General features: G+C 47.1%; 3 protein-coding genes across 3 annotated transcripts; 1 reads left to right on the plus strand and 2 right to left on the minus strand.

The window, feature by feature from the left end:
• Positions 1-6,816: 6,816 nt before the first annotated feature.
• Positions 6,817-8,429, minus strand: LOC125515640 (uncharacterized). Its single transcript, XM_087522217.1, has 2 exons — positions 7,927-8,429; positions 6,817-7,840 (listed from the first exon to the last, which is right to left on the minus strand). Exons 1-2 carry the CDS (start codon positions 8,035-8,037, stop codon positions 7,550-7,552), a joined length of 402 nt encoding a protein of 133 aa, XP_087378343.1. The 5' UTR covers positions 8,038-8,429; the 3' UTR covers positions 6,817-7,549.
• Positions 8,430-8,652: 223 nt separating this feature from the next.
• LOC147973707 (uncharacterized) lies at positions 8,653-10,331 on the plus strand. Its single transcript, XM_087522216.1, has 2 exons — positions 8,653-9,781; positions 9,881-10,331. Exons 1-2 carry the CDS (start codon positions 8,795-8,797, stop codon positions 10,076-10,078), a joined length of 1,185 nt encoding a protein of 394 aa, XP_087378342.1. The 5' UTR covers positions 8,653-8,794; the 3' UTR covers positions 10,079-10,331.
• Positions 10,332-11,159: 828 nt separating this feature from the next.
• On the minus strand, positions 11,160-13,418 carry LOC147973708 (acyl transferase 1-like). The gene is made up of 2 exons (XM_087525075.1): positions 12,892-13,418; positions 11,160-12,296 (listed from the first exon to the last, which is right to left on the minus strand). The coding sequence occupies exons 1-2, from the start codon at positions 13,327-13,329 to the stop codon at positions 11,379-11,381; spliced, it is 1,356 nt and encodes a 451-aa protein (XP_087381201.1). The 5' UTR covers positions 13,330-13,418; the 3' UTR covers positions 11,160-11,378.
• Positions 13,419-19,288: the final 5,870 nt, after the last annotated feature.

Raw genomic sequence — 19,288 nt, forward strand, 5'->3', positions numbered from 1 at the left:
ACGTTGGTAGCGACAAGATAGAGCGCCGAACACGATATGTCAAATGATGGCGCATATCCACGAAGAGGGCATCACCATGCATCGGTTGAGGGAGCACCAGGAGCCGAGTGGGATGCAACAGATAGACCATACTATCACGAGTCGACTCCGAATCACCAACAACTCCACCACCTTGAGTAGTCTCCGGCCGACGCCTTCAGGAAGGAGAACGGCACCCATTTGCCATCGTCGCCCAAAGCAGAGGAACATAAGCTTTCGCCTGAGCTCAGGGGGGAGGATGGAGAGAGAGGATCCACACTAAAGCCTCAAGGAAGGGATTGGCGTCGCAAGGCATCGACTTTGGGGAGGACACCGCGCCGGCCAGGGGTTTCCCCCTGATCCTCGCCCACCCGCCAGATCCGTCCAGCCAACACCGAGAGAAGACGACCGTAGTTGCTAGGGCCGACGCCGTCACAGATCGAAGCAGATCGAGTCAGGGACTAATCTCCTCATGGAACTCCGGCAGACTTGCGAGGATCCGCCGCACCGACGCCGTCCATCGCCTCCATGCCGCCCATGTAGCCGTGGAAGGTGACGCACCTGCACCCGCCGATGCTGCCCATCACACTGTGCGCCACCGGTCCAGGCCATCACCCCGGGAGCCAAAGCCCACAATATGCGATGGAGCTGCCAGAACCCCACCGCCACCTTCATCAGGGCCACGCACCCGTGCCGTAGAGCCCCTCTGGCAGCCGTAGAGGGAAGGGAAAGGATGAGGGGAACGCGCCGCCGGCGCTAGGGTTATCCCCAAAGTTGCCTTAGAGGAGATGGCGCGGGGTGGGGGTGGGGGCATGGAGACACTTCTCTCTCTCTCTCTCTCTCTCTCTCTCTCTCTCTATCTCTCTGACACATTTGTGGTAATTCCATCTTAATATACCAAGCTAAGAGACCTTCCCAAATATTTGTGGACATCCTCACTTATCCAAAAAGTAGAGATACCTGAGGAGACACTACCCATTTTTTCGATCCCATGTTCCGCAAACCACTTTTTCCCCAAACTTAGATTAAACATAACTTCACACAATTCATAGTCCACATCGCAGGCTTCCAAATATGGTTAAACATACATCACATATTCATAGTACCATAGTAAAACGACTGATAATTATAGGACGAGGATTTACGACACGCAAGTGCGGGCCACCCATGCCCTGGTGCCGCCTTTTTGTATTTTGGCTTTCGATTTTCAAAGTTCTATATCTTTTTTAAAATTAAGTTCTATTTTCATATTTGTGTTTTTTTCGTGATCAGCATTTTGAAGTAACATCAATTTTGAATATATGTTGGCAATTTTAAAAAATAGGATAAGTGTCAATGTTGAAACTTAGTACGAGCGACCGATAAAAATCAATTATTTTGTGTCTACGACTGACAGAAAAAATTGCTTAAAATTATATCTCTGAAACTTGTTGAAACTTGGCATTTTTAGATGCAAAAACTGTAAGTTTCAAGTTTTTGAGGGATCTTTTTTACTGGGCCCTCGTGTGGGATTCAATTACTTTATGAATCGCGAGACAAATTGAGCAATCGATAGGGCTTGATAGGTGAGTGTCCGCACACTCGCGTGCCATTGCAAATTTCCAGATAATTATACATACAACATCGACGACTAATAACTACATACGTAAACGACCAAGACATGCTAAACGGCGATAAAACGACTAAACTAAACTAGTAACGAGTGGTAAAAGATGCACTAGAGTTGAGGTGGATCATGAAGTTCAAAGGGCGTTGGTTGTAGCCATCTTCGTCCGAAGAACCCTTTCAAGCTGGTCACAACAGAAGTATCATAGGCAGTATCATGCATGACAGCTAGACATTTTTGCTGAGGCGCACATAATTAAATGAGAAAAAAGATGATTAAGTATCATGATATGATACGTATCATATTAAATGATGTACTAGTATGTGTTATGCATAACAATAAGTGAGGCCATTATGATACTAAGCTATGTAACTAAGCATCATGAAGGCAGTATCATACACTAGTATATCATATGCATGATATTTATATATGACACTTTCCATTGTGACTAGCCTCATTCCTCGTCGGCATCAGCCGCAGAAGCTTTGATGGACTTCTGAAGCCGCCTTGCTTCGATGGCGCGACACCGAACTACATCAGACCAGAGTACCCTCCTGGACGTGGCTTCTCCTCCGATGCAATGAGATCCTCATCAAATGACGCATCAAGAACATCCCAATCGGCGTTCTCATCGGATCTGCCGGGGTAAGGGGAAGGCGGCGCTTAAGCGCGACACACCTAGGGATGGCTCGTGGCCGCTGGATTCGCAATGTGAGGGCGTGTGGCAGCTGAATCCGCGATGGGACAGCGGAGGCGATGCTAGCACACGAAGGGTTGGCGGTGGCGGCTAGACCTGCAGCGGAGATGGCGTGTGGTCGCATTAGGAGCTCGATTCGAGGACACAACCCAGCACACCGCAAATGTGAGACATGTGGACCTTGAATTCCCCCAGTAGTCATGTGTCGTGCGAGTGTATGGGTTCATTCGACATCTTCATCGGCCTGTTGATGACAATAGCTAGATCTGTTGGGCCCGAGAATGGTATGAACGGCGGTGATGCGACTGGTTTGGCAGGTGAGAAAGAAAATGGGTACGGGGAGTGGAAGGGGAAGTGGGCTCGGCGTTGAGCCCCGTGTGCTTGGACTGACGTGGCAGATAGTTCGGACTGCCCCATCTCTCCTCCAGATTTGTGATGAACTTAGGGTTTTCGGTCAGTGAGGACATATGTGATGAATTTGTCGGATGCCTTTAAGTGTATTTTTGTGTCCGAATAGCCTGGATGGACATTTGTGAGAGAGTAGGGGATGACCTCGAGATACCCTAAACCCGAGACGTTCCATCAACCCCTTGATCTGTCGCCGTGCGGTCAATCTTGGCATCGAACCGATTCCAGCAAAGATTTGGTCTGGGAAAGTAAATCTGACGGGAACAAGTGCGCCATTGCACCCATTCGTGGTCAAGTTTTACCCCTGCTCTCTCGGTCCTTTTTGACTCGTCCATGCCAGGACCAGATGCGCAAGCAACTGCTATCAAAATTCGGAAGTGACGATCTCTGTCCTCCTCAGCATGCATGGCATACGAAGCAGATATACGCCTGTCAGTGGAGAACCCTAACTGCCAAAAAGCCGAGGCGGAAAAGACGCGGGCATTTGATTCTTCTTTTCCCATGGCGTATTTTAAATCGAAAGCAAATTCTGCCGGGAAGGCAGGCAATTGGTGCATAGAAAAAATTGTTGAATTCGCAGAACCGATTCCGCCTAGCTAACCACTATTTTGCTGCCGAATCCAACTTACCCGTTTCTGCACACTTGCAGGCCAGCGAATTTGTAGCGAACCCACTTCCGTTTTCGATCTCCTCCGCAATCTGGCCTGCATTTGTTAATGTTGACGAACCACTTTGTGTGCAATATATACGAAAGGAATTGCTAGGGCCTTTTGTGTTGGTGACGGCCATCCCACTTGTGAAATATATGGAAATATCTGTATACGGACTTGTACGCCATGTAAGACAGCACTTGATCGTCTCCGGCCACCGTTTGGAGGTTTTTCTGGTTAGAATATCTTCCAAGTGCTGGCCGTTTGTTGTGGCATTCATCTTCGAAAAGCCGGGCGTGAAGCCTTTCGTGCATCCGAGAATATCTTTCGACCTACTAATGATCACTGGAGAATGTGGCTCTTGATTGAGGCAAACATGAAAAGCTCACCAAAGCCATATAATCAGCTGTAGATACATGCCTGTAAGATACGAGCGTCATGCCAACTTGGCAAGCCATTCACTAATTAAGCACATGCCACCTCAACTTGTCGCCGTCTTATAGGCTTGTAGCATATATTTATATATGTCTTACGTAGATACGTAGACATAAGATCACACCAATGCCGTCTAATGATTGATTCAAATTGAGACTAGAGAATTTTGAAATCCCTCCGTTGAGATTTCTTAGGTCATAGAGCAAAATCCTTGATATCGGGCATTATTGTGGACGTATGATGGTTTGTAGATTATATTTTTATTAAAGTTGCGCTAGCTGGATCTTGAACTGAGAGAGGCCCTAGTACCAAATTGTATGCACCGGCCAATTTAAGCGAAATCTCAAACAGGTGGAAATATGTGCATATGATTATGCTCAATATTTGTGAGTACCCCCTTTCATCTCAAACACCAAACCTCTATGAGATTTAGATGTGGGACCGATGAATGCCGTAAATCATACTTAATGGGCATCGATCAGTTCACCCAAAGTCCAAACTGATAGAGGACAAGGTGGTCGAGTTTTTTTAATGTTTTTTATTCCATGAATGCACAAGGTGGGCTACTTTTTTTCACCTATTGTCCAAATGCCCAGATGTCAGGGCTCTATGTACCGCTTATAGCGACGACATATCGAGCGATCACCACAGCTTGATCGTTAGCCTGTGAGGTGGGTGAGCTCATTAGCGCACCACTCATTGCCAGCTCTACTGCGACTTCTGTATTTCTTCCCTTTTCCACTATGTATGATTCAAAAATGGTTTGAGAATTCAAAAAATGATCATGAATCATAAAAATCTTATTGAAAAAAAATCCAGAAAATGTTTGCATTTTAAAAAATATAAAATCTAAATTTTTCAACAATTTTAGAATGTTCCCATATTTGAATGTTTTTTCAAGAGTTGAGAAAATTATCGCAAATTCGAAAAAAAATCTCAAATTTGAAAAACATTTAGAAAACTTAAAATATGTCCTAAAACTTCATTTTTGTGACCTAATCTTTTTACAAATTCGTCAAATGTTCGTGAATTTAGAAAATGTTCAAGAATTTGATGAAATGGTAGTGATTTTAAAAAAGTTAATATAAAGAGAAGAAAACTAAAAAGAATTAAATAATAAGGAAATACGGACGCTAAAACTGTAAATAAATCGGATGAAGTTTTTTTGTTGAGAAATACAAATTAGATGATGTGAAAATAGAAAAACAAAGAACTCTCCCGCTTATGGGCCAGCTTGGGAGATTATCAACTGCCTACCTCTCGCGTAGGACGCTGGGAGTCACCCAAACGCGCATCTGGAGCCGTGCGGCCCATGCGTTATTTATTTATTTATTCAGCCGCTTTTTTGGGTCATGTTTCTATTTAAACACTTTCCATTTTTTAAAAAAATGTCCAGAAATAAAAAATATCCTGTAAGTATTATTTAGGAACTAAAAAAGGTTATGGATTTTAAATGCTAGTAAATTAGGGCGTGCTACGCGCCCGCCGGCTGGTCTTTTAAAAAGATCAGTCAGGTCGTGAGCTTTATGATCTGCCACAATGAGCGGTCAAGCCCATCCCCACCATTACAACACATGTCTTATTAGAGAATTTCTGGCAACATCTATTTTGTTGCCAAAAAAAAATTACAACTGAGGTTTTGCTGCCATATTTTGTAACTGAGGTCTTATTGCAGCAAATTTCTGCAACAGAGGTTTGTTGCAAAACATAGATCCATCGTAGACCATTGCAACACTGCATATGTTTCCAAAATATAGCCTTTATTGTAGAAGCGCATTCAATGAAGGATGGTATGCGGGCCCTCAATTGGACACGTCTCATGTAGCGATGGTGGCGGACGCGGCCGCTGCGATCCGCCTAGTCATGTTAATTGTTTTCCTAATTAATTAAAAAACACTTATAAATTAAAAAGAATGCTCATGACTTTGAAAAATGTTTGTGAGTTTCAAAATATATTTGCGATTTAGTAAAAATGTTGGAGAATTTTGGAAAATGTTTCTAAATTTGAATAAAATATTTGCAAATTCAAAAGGTGTTTCGAATTTGATTAAAAAAAATCATGAAATAAACTTTTTTCATGAATAAAAACTGTTCACGAATTAAAACAATATTCATGTTTTTTACTATTTCTATATGATGTTAGCGAATCTTAATATATTTTGTGATTTAAAAGATGATTCGAAAACAACTAATTTGAAAATAGAAAGTAAATCAAAGTAAAAACATAAGAAGACTGGTTGAATAGCCCATTAAATCTAAAAACAGGAATAAAATAATAGTAAAAAAATAGCAGACGTGAGCAGTGGTGGAGGCAATAATCTGGCAAGGGTAGGCTTCCGCCACACCTTAAAATTGTTTAATAGTTTGGTGTTGTTGTATGCATGATACACCGTAATAACTTGGGTCGTTGTCACTTATCCAATCCTTTTACTCAAACATGCCGTGGTTTTTAAGCGGACCGTGTGACTATCGCCTTGGGTGAAGCACAATGTTTAGTGGCCCGACCTAGAAGTGATAGATTAGTTTCCTTTGTGTTTTTCCTTTTTATATCTGTTACTTCTATTTATATTTCTGAAATGGAAAATACCCGAATTAAATAGTTAAAAGCCTTCATTACGCAATTAAAGAATATTCATGTTGTGCAGAAAAATTGTTTGCGCTGTTTCGAGAAGGGATTCGTTCCATTAGAAAAATGTTCACAAATTTCTAAAAATAGTTGTCACATTTTAGAAAAAAATTATACAATGTTAAAATAGTTTTGCATAGTTTAAATAAATGTTTCGTACCATTCAAGAAAATGTTGGTGACACTTTTAAACATTAGTTCAGACAAGTCAGATAAATGTTTGTGTAATTTCAAATAAAATATATACAATGTAATATAAATGTTTTAAAAGTTAATAATGTTCAATGTGCATTTGATAAATGTTCAACATGTATTTAGAAAAATGTTCAATGTGTATTTATTTTTCAACGTGTACCTGAAAAAATGTTCAAGCTGTATACAGAAAATTTCGACGTCTATTTGAAATGCCCACATGTATTTAAAATGAATAAAAAAATAACTTGCCCGGTCAGGCAAAAATTATCACCAACTCATGCTTAGTTTTTAGAGGAAAAGGGGGTCTGCCCCTGCTCCATTTCACCGAAATGAAACCCAGCTCAGGCTTAGACCAGGCGGCACCTTTTCTCATGCACATTTTTTTTGCGGCTGCTAGGAATCATCCGACTTATTTCCTCGGGAAATCAGTCGGGTCCCCAACCGTCCGATCAAATCCCTCGATACGTTGGATTAGTCAACCTAGACCGCGTCGCTCTCACACAATAGAACGCCGCGCGTGGCCTCGTCTTCCTCGCGTCGCAGCCAATTCAAAAAAATCCCCACGCACACGCGATTCCTGAGATAGACGCGGTAAGCTCCAGCGAGCGGCCCTGATCTAGCTCGCAGTCGCAGCCGCCATGCCGCGCTCGCTCGCAGCATCAGGCTCTGCCCAGCTCGTTCCTCACCTTGCAAACACATTACCGCCGCCGGTCGTGGCAACACCATAGACTCTAGGCATGGCAGCAGCGCTTCACTGCAACGGGCTGCCCCCAAGAGCCGCCAACGACGCTGCACTGAGCCACTCACAAGCGCAGCGCTGCAGCACCGGGACCAGTCGCGGGAGTGGTGCGTCGGAGCAGGGGGGAGGCATCGACGAGCGCTCCATTGCAGCTCCGTAGCCGGCGACTTGCAGCTTCATTGCAGCTCCGCCACCTGCGCCGAGCTGCTCCATTGCAGCTCCGTCGCCGGCGTCGAGCGCTCCATTGAAGCTCCGCCACCTACGCCGAGCGGCTCCATTGCAGCTCCGCCGCCTGCGCCGAGCGGCTCCATTGCAGCTCTGCCGCCGGCGTCGAGCGCTCCATTGGAGCTCCGCCGCCTACGCCGAGCGCTCCATTGGAGCTCCGCCGCCTGAGCCGAGCAGCTCCATTGTAGCTCCGCCGCCGGCGTCGAGCGCTCCATTGCAGCTCCGCCGCCGGCGCTCGAGTACTGCAACGGCACACGAGGTTGCATTGCATCACGGACGAGGTTGTAACGCACCATGATGGCCGTGGACAAGTTGTTGTGTTGCATACCGGCGGCCATGGACGCGTTGGTGCATTGCAGCACCGGCGTTCATCGACGAGCGCCATCTGTATCACCGGCATCACCTCCCGGTTCCCCGTTGTTGTGGTGGTCCTTACCATGGCTCCCCTCCATGTGTTCTATGCCACCTCCAGCGATGCAACGGAGGAGCTCCGGTTGTTGGTGCCGACGGCCGGCGTCTAACTCTTCCGTTTTCCTAGCTGTTGTGGTGGTGCTCGGCTGCTCGCCATGGCTAATCTCTTGGCGATGGGACGTAAAAGGAAGAAAGAAGAAGAAACGAGTGGAGGAGCTGCGTTAGAGATAAGATAAGGTTGGGGCGAAGCGGTGGGCAGCCGCAGCCTGACGCACACACGTGGCGCATAGAGAAGGAGGCTTAAAAGAGAGAGAGATAAGTTGGATGATTATAAACGTTTTCCCATTTTTTTACCGAATTTTCTCTTGCACATAGTATTTTGTAGCAACCAAACAGGCCCATAGCCCTCGCGATATTTTGCTGGCCCAGTAACAGTCCTGGACTTGCTCCGGGCCACAACCGGGTTTTTTCGCCTCTGTTGACCACATTGCTTTCTTTCTTTTCTTTTCAAAAACTGGGTTCACATTTCCATGGCTCATCCATCCATCCCGCCACGTTCTCGTCGTCGCCTCACAAAGCTGTCCCCGATCTCACGCGCTAACCCTAAACAAAGCCGCCACGCCGACGCCGACAGACACCCACGTCCGTAGAGGCGCGCACATCGCCTCGGTCGTCTCCCTCCTCTCCGGCCGGCTCCCGGCCCATTTATACCGCCTTGCCGGCCATTCCCACAAGTCGTAGCACTCGCACCACATTCGACCAGGTACGCCAGCGACGACTTTGCGATGCCGAGGACGCGGGCGATGTGCTGCCTCATGCCGTCGAAGCCCTCCGGCGACGCCCGCCGCCGCAGCAGCGCGGCGTGCATATGCTGCATCGGCCCCCACCACCGAGCTTCCGGGGGCAGCGCTCTCGCCCCCGTCGACACGGATAACAGCAGCGTGCGCACGCCGCTCACCAGCTGCTGCGGCACCGGGGACGCCGTCCGCACGCCGCGCACCCCCAAGACGCCCTCCGCCAGGCGCCTCTGCGGCGTCCGCTCCCGCACCCCTCGCCGGGCGCAGCAGGTCCGCCGATTCCCTGCGGCTCCAGCGCCGGCGCCCGCGGCACCCGCTGCTCCAGCGCGAGAGGTGGCGCCGGCTGCTCCCGCGAGGACTCCCGTGGCATCGGCTGGAGCGGCGCTGGCTGTTCCTCCGGTGAAGACTCCCGTGTCAGCTGCTGCGTCGGCTGCAGTGCCGCAAGTTGCTCCTCCTCCTGCGAGGACTCCCGTGGCAGCTGCTGCGTCGACTGGAGCGCCGCTGGTTGCTCCTCCTCCTCCTCCTGCGAGGACTCCCGTGGTAGCTGCTGCGTCGGCTGGAGCGGCGCTGGCTCCTCCTCCCGCGCGGACGCCGCGGACCCCTTCGACGCCGATCGGGCGGACACAGCGCGTGTGCTGCGTGACCACCGCCGCGCCCGCGCAGGCCGGCAACGCAAAGTCCAAGTCAGGCACCGCGCGGCGCAGCTGGCTCAACTCCGCCAGCAAGGCGGTGGCGCAGACGCGCCGCGCGGACTCCGGCGCCGTCCGCGAGAGCAGCACCAACCCGCGCGCCAACGGCGACGTCGCCAAGGCGATCCACAGGGCGGCGCCGCTCGCGCAGGCCGTGGAGCCGGCGCCGGCGAAGGAGGACGAGTCGGTCTGCTCTAACGAGGAGTACGCTCTGCTGTGCCGGGAGGGCTTCTCTCGGGAGGACGTCGCCGCGGTGACCATCCAGGCCTACTTCCGCGCCCACCTGGTGCGCGCGTGCTCACCATGCTGGCCGCCATGCCAGATCGTTACTTCCACGCTTGATTGATTTGCACGTCTAAATCTAAACTGCGTTTTGGTTTTGCAGGCGCGGCGGGCGTTCAAGGCGCTGAGGAGCCTGGTGAGGCTGCAGGCGGTGGCGCGGGGCGCGTACGTGCGGCGGCAGGCGGAGGTGGCGGTGCACTGCATGCAGGCCATGGCGCGGCTGCAGGCGCGCGTGCGCTCCAGGCAGACGCTCGCCAAGCCCAAGGACAACGACGACAAGCTCCTGCTGCTGCAGAACTGATCGACCAACGTCCTACGTGCGCAACATAAAATAAACCCGGAAACTGATCTTGGTGTCTCGATCGAGCGAGTCATGTTCAAATTGGTTCGCGCGATGTGTTGTTGAAGCCTGCCTGCTGTGGGTTTGTGCTACATCTGGTGTTCTTTTCAATTTCGTGGTCTCCTTTATGTCATTTTTTGTGGGAGTACTCTCTTCACCTGTGGAACATGTAGCTCCTGCATTTTGGAACATGGCTTTTGTGTTTTTGCAAATGCTTGGTTGTCTCAAATTCTTGGTCGCCTACCATCGGCTCATCACAGTACTTAAGTGCATCTCCAATACACGCACGCTAAAAAAGTTTTGCAGCGTTGAAATAGTGTTTTTGCGTGCGGGAGGTTTACCAGACGCACAAAAACACGGCGCCCAATCCGGTGGCCCCACATGCAGCAGCCCGCGCGCACAAGCCGGTGCCCCAAATTTGCAGCCCCGCAACCCGCATGCGCTAAATTTGCAGCTTCATTTTTGTGCGTGCTCTATTTTATAGCTTCTGCTGCAGCGCTGTTTTTGATCGCGCGCGCTATATTGGCATCTTTTTCGGCGCGTGCTTTATTTGGCGCGTCTATTGGAGATGCTTTAAAAAGGGAGGTGTGTGAGGAGGAGGATCATAGTCCATTTGGCAATGTTGACCAAGGCAAACTTACTCTGAAAGACCACGAAGAAAATCGATCACAATTTCGTTTTATAAGTCTATATATATTGATGTTTGATCAGTACAAATACACTCAACATTCATTCATTTGGTATTGTTGACTGAGGCGAAGCTACTTAGACATTTAATTTTGTAAGTCCATATTGATGCTTGATCGGTAGTTTGTTGGACCAAAAACAGATGAACCTCTCATGAAGCACATAGAAAGGAAAGGAGTGACCAGCACCTTGACTCCCCTTTTTGTGGAAACGCATAATACAAGCAAGTTCGAACTCGCAATTCGTTGGTGTAGGTGTAGTACATATGGATCATCAGTTTTCCACATTCAAAAAAGTATAATCTTTACAAGTTCCCATCACATGAATGCGGTTACTTGACTCACAAAAAGGAGGGCATGTGAATCCTCAATATGCATTTCAAAGGGAGGACTTATTCTTTATATTTGCTTAATAAATTGGGGAAAACATAAGTGAGGATACAAGCATTGAAACAAGTACACCATGACTTTCATGGTAGCACATAATCAACTATGGTTGGTGTTTAGACCATAATACTAAATGAAGGAAATAACATATACATACAACAAAGTGGACTTGTTATGTTATTTCCATTTTACTTCTTCAGCCAAAATGCCATCTCCTTTGTGAACTTATCCATTGCTGGTTTTGGCAGTAGGATTGATACCACGGTTGAGTCTTCACCATCTTTATTCTTACACTTGGTATGATAGCTTATCAGCTTTGAAGTGAAATCTCCAGCATGCGGTGTGCCAGCAGCAACCAGCTCAGCTTTCCCAAATTGCAGTGCATTGCCTCCAACCCACTTTGTGTCACTGACCTCATATGTTCTATCCATACCGAAAGGTGACCGCTCTCGCCATAATGCCATCAAATCCACCATTGACTTCATGCGATCCTTTGTGGTGTCCAACTTGACTTTGCGCATGAGCTCAAGTATATGTCCGAGCGGCTTTGTAGCCAACTCCTCGACGGTGACCTCGACCATAGGAGAGAAATGTGCATTTCCATAGTAACCACGTGGGACAGCGCTTTCACCATTAATGCTTCTCCCACGTGTATTTAGTGTAAACATGACACGAACTTTTTGAGTAGATTCATAGCCCAGTGCCAATGTGCGGCACCGCCACATGACAGCCGTAATCAACTCAAATGTTGTAGTAGATTTAGAGAGGTGTTCTGGGACATGGCTTCTCAAAATATCTATCTCATTTGGCCCAAAGAATAAATATTGCACTTCCATGCATTCTGGTGGAGTTGATAGGATCACGTCATCTCCCGTGCACTCTAACCCATGAAGAAATGGTTTATATGCCGGGTAAACATGTGCAATGGATGGTGGCATGCGTGCTGTGAAGATATCTCTTTTCCACACGGGCAAAGTGGTTGGGATAAGTTCACCACATCCAAAATCGGCTATAGTTTTGATAAATTGAAGAATACCAAAACCATCAGCAATGCAATGACACATGTGAAGCCCAATAACAAATCCTCCACATTTTAGTTGTGTCACCTGCATAACACATTATGTATATACGGTGAGGTTGTAATATATGGAATTCAAACGAGCAATGAAAATAACTAATATGATCATGTGCACATGGGTATGGGTCACTCACCTTCCCTTTCTATATTAATACACTTTTTTGATAATCATATTAATACACTTCTCTCAGTTGTATCTGGTGACATCGTATTCAAGCGTCAACACAAACTTAATTTAGACTAGTGATAAGTAATAATATAACTAGAATGAATATTTGAAGTACATTAAATAATTTTCGATTTTAATTCATTTTACTATGAAAACATAAAACCGACGAATGGAATTTGCTAACATTTGATGGACAAAACTTTACTAATATAACAGCTCTTTTTTCCCATGAAAGTTAGACGCTAACAATTTCATTATGTGATGCAACCCTCTTTTCTCCTTTTATTTTTTTATTTTGCTAGAATATTGATATTTATCCCGGAAAAATTAGAAGAATTTTGATATTGATAAAGTGTTCAAACCATCATACATAGTATGTAGAAAATCAACATCCCACCACCAACCATAAGCCACATAATGAAATACTACAACTAATCAAGAAACATGATATTACCTGCAGGAAGAGCAAAGGCTTGCCAAGTACATCCCTGGTGTCACCGCAGTCTCCGAGGAACTCCTCGACGCACGGGTACGGCGGCACCAGCGGCTGGCCGAGGTCCTCGAGCCGCACGTCCGCGGAGGCCTCCACGAAGGCCACTCCTTCCCCGGTGCAGTCCACCGCCAGCCTATTCCCGCCGGGGAGCTTCCGCAGGCGGCCGGCCATAGGGTAGTAGTACACCAGCGCCGCCGCCACGGCCGCCTTGATGCCCCTGGCCACCTTGCCCGGCCTGGGCGCCTCGCCCGGCGGGGCACGGAAGAAGCCGACGATGGACTCGTAGAACCGCAGCGTCCACTGGTCGTCGAGGTCGGAGAGCGCCTTGGTCTCGGTCGGCGTCGGCCTCGCCGGGCGCACCAGCTCCGGCTCGCCCCGGCGCGCCGTGAAGGTCACCATGGTGGTAGGAGGTTCGTGTGTGCTTGTGCTTGTGAGAGTGGTGCGTACCCTCCTGTGGAGGCGGTGGGATCGATGGCTTGCTTGCTCGATCGTTGTGGTGGTTTGCGGTGAGCTGTGTACGTGCGTCCATATATAGGCATGGCGATGGTGACTGGTTCAAGGATGGCATGCATGCATGCAAGATGACGAACGAAAGAGTTGGTCAGTGCCGTAACTCTTTGAACGGGCTAGTGCTGCGTAAGTTCAACTTTGATCTGCGCCTCTGGAGAAGAGAATCAACACATTCGTGCCGGCAAGGCGAGACCTGCCTGCGTACTGGAGTGGAGTAGTAGTAGTAGTCAGACAAGACAAACCGTCAACTTTGATCCGTTCGCTGCGTGTCACCTGGCCCTAGCTAGCAGCTCCTCGTACCGGACGGGCGGTCTCCCTTGGCTGTCTCTCTCTTGCGGGTGGCGGGTGAAGGGTGACCGCACGAGCAAACCAGCTGGCCATAGCGCGGACGGACGAGACTTGCCTGCTTCTCCCGCGTGCATTCATCCGTGTTTTCTCATACGTGGCATGATTTGATTGGAACAAAATAAAGCTCGGCTCCACCCCTTAAAATTAGGGAGGAGATGATTAGATTAAAAAGAAAAAAGAGAAAAATACAGCCGTAGGATGAAATGGGAGCACGGATGGAAGCATGGAAAGGGAGCAGGCAAGCCGGATCCAGCGCGGACCAGCCCGGGCGGGTTTCGGGCCGCACTTTGCAAAATGTTGATCTCAAAACGCCAAGCCCATGCTTGGCTCAGCCACCTAATAAAACCACTTCTTCCGCACCGAAATTTAGTGCATATTTCATTTTTCTAAGAATCAAATGATTCTATCTTTGACCACGTTTAAAGAAAAAGAATATCAACATTCACAACACAAAAGATTCAGCATGAAGTATACGTTTACATTTTTGTCCACGTTTAAAGAAAAAAAATATCAACATTCACAACACAAAGGATTCAGCATGAAGTACACGTCTGCATTTTTTAGTCATCTACTAGTATTTTAAATATTGATAGTTTATTTTAAAAACTTGGTCAAAACAATAAAGTATTTAGTATTAAATATATTTATTTTGAAGATAAAACAATAAAGTATTTTGTTCTCTTCTTTTTGTCAAAAACACTCATTTCATTTTTCAGACTAGGATTCAGGTGGAAAAGTGAGGCCCGAGCCTGGCCAGAGGTTGTGAAGTCCAGCAGCGGCGCCAGGACTCCAAGCCGGTGGTGGCAGACTTTGGGGGCTCATTCGGTTTGGAGGAAATCTAAACGTAGGAATTTGGAGTAGTATAGGAATTTGATAGGATGGCACTTGCCACCCTAAGGAATTGACTTGCCTCGTTCCTACGCACAAAATGAGTTTTGAGTGGATGTGTAGTTTCCTCCAAAAGCATAGGAAATGAATAGTATTCCTATGAAATTCCTTTACGTATTTCCTACAAACCGAATGCATATATAGGAAATTTTCCTCTGGAATTCTTGTTTCCATGTTTTTCCTATAAAAATCCTCCAAACCGAATGAGGCCTGGAATAGCCGAGACACAAAGGATGACGAAAAACTTGTGGGGTCAACTTCGCCATGCCACTGGTGATGTCAGATCAGGCAATCCATATGGCGTGGATAATAGAGCACGAGGAGCGGCAGTATGGCTGGATTTTTTTTTTCTATGAGTGTCTGGACTTATTCATAAAATTAAGAGTAAATTTCACATATATTTTTGTGAATTAGCAAGAGTGGGCTCATCTCGTGACAATACGTACATGGTAAGACGTGAATGATCCATGCCTAATTTCGGATATATGGTTCCATGGTGCACACAACCAGCTTTCGTCTTCGTTTGAACCCAAAACACTAAATAACTAATGCCTAGCTTCTTATTTTGAAAAGAGATGTTGGCATGTTGCTATTGCGATCAAGTTTAGAAATGATGCAAGCTTGCAACCAGTGGTGGAGTCAAGAATCCAAGATGGAAGGGGGAGGAGAAATGAGTCAAACTTTTCATAACATGGGCATATTGTAGTAATAAATCTGTTAAAAAATACTAATAAATATTTTTTTCAAGATATGAGAGATTAAGTACATAAGGGCATCTCCAAGGCGGACCCATAAACCTCCCGCAACCGTCTGGACCGCGCTGTCCGGACCGCAGGAGCCATCCAATGCGGCCCTGTATCGGTCCGCGGGGCGGTCCGGACGCGATTTCTCCCGCAAAACAGAGACAAAATTGCAGGAGGTTTGCGGGATTCCGAACACGCGAAACATACGAATCTGACACCCAGGCTCACCCAAAACCCTTCCTGGACCCTGCGACTTCATCCTTCCCATTTTGTCTCCTTCCTTCATTCTCTCTTGCCGTCGCTACACTACCTCGGCCACCACACCACTCCCCTGCCGGAAATCTGCATCTCCGTCACCTCCGGCCATCCAGCAGGGCTCCCCGCCACTTCTCCCGCGTCTCCGTTCACCTCCCTGTGTTGGGGAACGTAGCATGTAATTTCAAAAATTTCCTACAATCACGCAAGATCTATCTAGGAGATGCATAACAACGAGAGGGGGAGAGTGTGTCCACGTACCCTCGTAGACCGAAAGCGGAAGCGTTACGTTAACACGGTTGATGTAGTCAAACGTCTTCACGATCCAACCGATCCAAGTACCGAATGTACGACACCTCCGTGTTCAGCACACGTTCAGCTCGATGACGTCCCTCGAGCTCTTGATCCAGTAGAGGGCCGAGGGAGAGTTCCGACAGCACGAAGGCGTGGTGACGGTGATGGTGATGTGATCCGCACAGGGCTTCGCCTAAGCACTACGACGCTATGACCGGAGGAGTAAACTATGGAGGGGGCACCGCACACGGCTAAGAGATTTCTTGCTGTGCCTTTGGGGTGCCTCCTGCCCACATATATAAAGGAGGGGGGAGAGAGGCTGGCCGGCCAGGAGGGGCGCGCCATGGGGGGAGTCCTACTTGGACTCCTAGTCCAAGTAGGATTCGCCCCCCCTTTTCCTTTCTCCACCGGAGGGAATAGGAAGGAGAGGGAGAGGGAAAGGGAAGGGGGGCGCCGCCCCCTCCTCTTTGTCCTATTCGGATTCCCTAGGAGGGGGGCGCGTGGCCACCCCCCGTGGGCTTCCCTCTCTCTCCCTTAAGGCCCACTAAGGCCCATTATTCCCCCGGAGGGTTCTGGTAACCCTTCGGTACTCCGGAAAAATACCCGAATCACTCGAAACCATTCCGATGTCCGAATATAACCTTCCAATATATGAATCTTTACCTCTCGACCATTCCGAGACTCCTCGTCATGTCCGTGATCTTATCCTGGACTCCGAACAAACTTCGGTCACCAAAACACATAACTCATAATACAAATCGTCATCGAACGTTAAGCGTGCGGACCCTATGGGTTCGAGAACTATGTAGACATGACCGAGACACATCTATGGTCAATAACCAGTTGTGGAACCTGGATGCTCATATTGTCTCCTACATATTCTATGAAGATCTTTATCGGTCAAACCGCATAACAACATACGTTATTCCCTTTGTCATCGGTATGTTACTTACCCGAGATTCGATCGTCAGTATCATCATACCTAGTTCAATATCGTTACCGCCAAGTCTATTTACTCATTCCGTAATGCATCATCCCGCAACTAACTCATTAGTCACAGTGCTTGCAAGGCTTATAGTGATGTGCATTACCGAGAGGGCCCAGAGATACCTCTTCGATACCCGGAGTGACAAATCCTAATCTCGATCTATGCCAACTCAACAAACACCTTTGGAGACACCTGTAGAGCATCTTTATAATCACCCAGTTACGTTGTGACAATTGATAGCACACAAGGTGTTCCTTCGGTATTCGGGAGTTGCACAATCTCATAGTCAGAGGAATATGTATAAGTCATGAAGAAAGCAATAGCAATAAAACTAAACGATCATAATGCTAAGCTAACGGACGGGTCTTGTCCATCACATCATTCTCTAATGATGCGATCCCATTCATCAAATGACAACACATGTCTATGGTCAGGAAACTTAACCATCTTTGATTAACGAGCTAGTCAAGTAGAGGCATACTAGGGACACTCTGTTTTGTCTATGTATTCACACATGTACTAAGTTTCCGATTAATACAATTCTAGAATGAATAATAAACATTTATCATGATATAAGGAAATATAAATAACAACTTTATTATTGCCTCTAGGGCATATTTCCTTCAGTCTCCCACTTGCACTAGAGTCAATAATCTAGTTCACATCGCCATGGGATTTAACACCAATAGTTCACATCTGGATGTGATTAACACCCACATTTCACATCGCCATATGACCAACACCCAAAGGGTTTACTAAAGTCAATAATCTAGTGCACATCGCTATGTGATTAACACCCAAAGAGTACTAAGGTGTGATCATGTTTTGCTTGTGAGAGAAGTTTAGTCAACAGGTCTGACACATTCAGATCCGTATGTATTTTGCAAATATCTATGTCTACAATGCTCTGGATGGAGCTACGCTAGCTAATTGCTCCCACTTTCAATATGCATCCAGATCGAGACTCAAAGTCATCCAAATCGGTGTCAAAGCTTGCATCGACGTAACTCTTTATGACGAACTCTTTATCACCTCCATAACTGAGAAATATTTCCTTAGTCCTCTTTAGGTACCTAAGGATAATTTTGACCGTTGTCCAGTGATCTACTCTTGGATCACTATTATATCCCCTTGCCAAACTCATGGCAAGGTACACAATAGGTCTAGTATACAGTATGGCATACTTTATAGAACCTATGGCTGAGGCATAGGGAATGACTTTCATTCTCTCTCTATCTTTTACCGTGGTCGGGTTTTGAGTCTTACTCAACTTCATACCTTACAACCCAGGCAAGAACTCCTTCTTTGACTGATCCATTTTGATCCCCTTCAAAAACTTATCAAGGTATGTACTCATCGAAAGTCTTATCAAGCGTATTGATCTATCTCTATAGACCTTGATGCCCAATATGTAAGCAGCTTCACTAAGGTCCTTCTTTTGAAAAATTCCTTTCAAACAATCCTTTATGATTTCCAGAAAATTCTACATCATTTCCGATCAACAATATGTCATTCACATATACTTATTAGAAAGGATGTAGTGCTGCCACTCACTTTCTTGTAAATACATGATACATCTTCAATGTATCTACTTTTTCTCACGCTTTTCCTCTTGTTTTGGACTCTAATTTGCATGATTTGAATGAAACCAACCCCGGACTGATGTTGTTTTCAACAGAACTACCATGGTGTTGTTTTGTGCAGAAATAAAAGTTCTCGGAATGGAATGAAACAATGCGAGGATTTTTTATACCAATAATAAGAATTTTTGGAGCCAATACCCACCAGAGAGGGGCCCCTGGTTGGGCACAACCCACCAGGGCGCGCCCCCTCTCCTGCCGCGCCCAGGTGGGTTGTACCCACCTGGTGGCCCCGCCGACGACCCCCCCTGATACTATAAAATCACATATTTCCAGAAAAAATTAGGGAGAAAGAATTATCGCGATCCACGAGACGGAGCTGCCGCCAAGCCCTGTTCTTCCTCGGGAGGGCAGATCTGGAGTCCGTTTGGGGCTCCGGAGAGGGGGATATTCGTTCTTCGTCATCACCAACCCATCTCCATCGCCAATTCCATGATGCTCCCCATCGGGAGTGAGTAACTCCTTCATAGGCTTGCTGGTCGGTGAGGAGTTGGATGAGATTCATCATGTAATCGAGTTAGTTTTGTTAGGGCCCGATCCCTAGTATCCACTATGTTCTTAGATTGATGTTGCTATGACTTTGCCATGCTTAATGCTTGTCACTTTGGGCCCGGGTGCCATGATTTCAGATCTGAACCGTTTATGAATTCATCATTATATCCATGTTTTAGATCCAATCTTGCAAGTTATAG

The sequence above is a fragment of the Triticum urartu genome, chromosome 5A (assembly GCF_056163025.1).
Source record: "Triticum urartu cultivar PI428250 chromosome 5A, HENAU_Tu73, whole genome shotgun sequence".
NCBI classification, from domain to species: domain Eukaryota; kingdom Viridiplantae; phylum Streptophyta; class Magnoliopsida; order Poales; family Poaceae; genus Triticum; species Triticum urartu.

Bases quoted from the DNA above. Each gene is read 5' to 3' on its own strand.
- LOC125515640 (XM_087522217.1), bottom strand. From the start codon at position 8,037: ATGGTAAGGACCACCACAACAACGGGGAACCGGGAGGTGATGCCGGTG. The intron at 7,841-7,926 runs GTATGCAACACA...GTGCCGTTGCAG, and splicing joins CAACGCGTCCATGGCCGCCG to TACTCGAGCGCCGGCGGCGG.
- LOC147973708 (XM_087525075.1), bottom strand. From the start codon at position 13,329: ATGGTGACCTTCACGGCGCGCCGGGGCGAGCCGGAGCTGGTGCGCCCG. The intron at 12,297-12,891 runs GTAATATCATGT...TGTGTTATGCAG, and splicing joins AGCCTTTGCTCTTCCTGCAG to GTGACACAACTAAAATGTGG.
- LOC147973707 (XM_087522216.1), top strand. From the start codon at position 8,795: ATGCCGAGGACGCGGGCGATGTGCTGCCTCATGCCGTCGAAGCCCTCC. The intron at 9,782-9,880 runs GTGCGCGCGTGC...TTGGTTTTGCAG, and splicing joins CCTACTTCCGCGCCCACCTG to GCGCGGCGGGCGTTCAAGGC.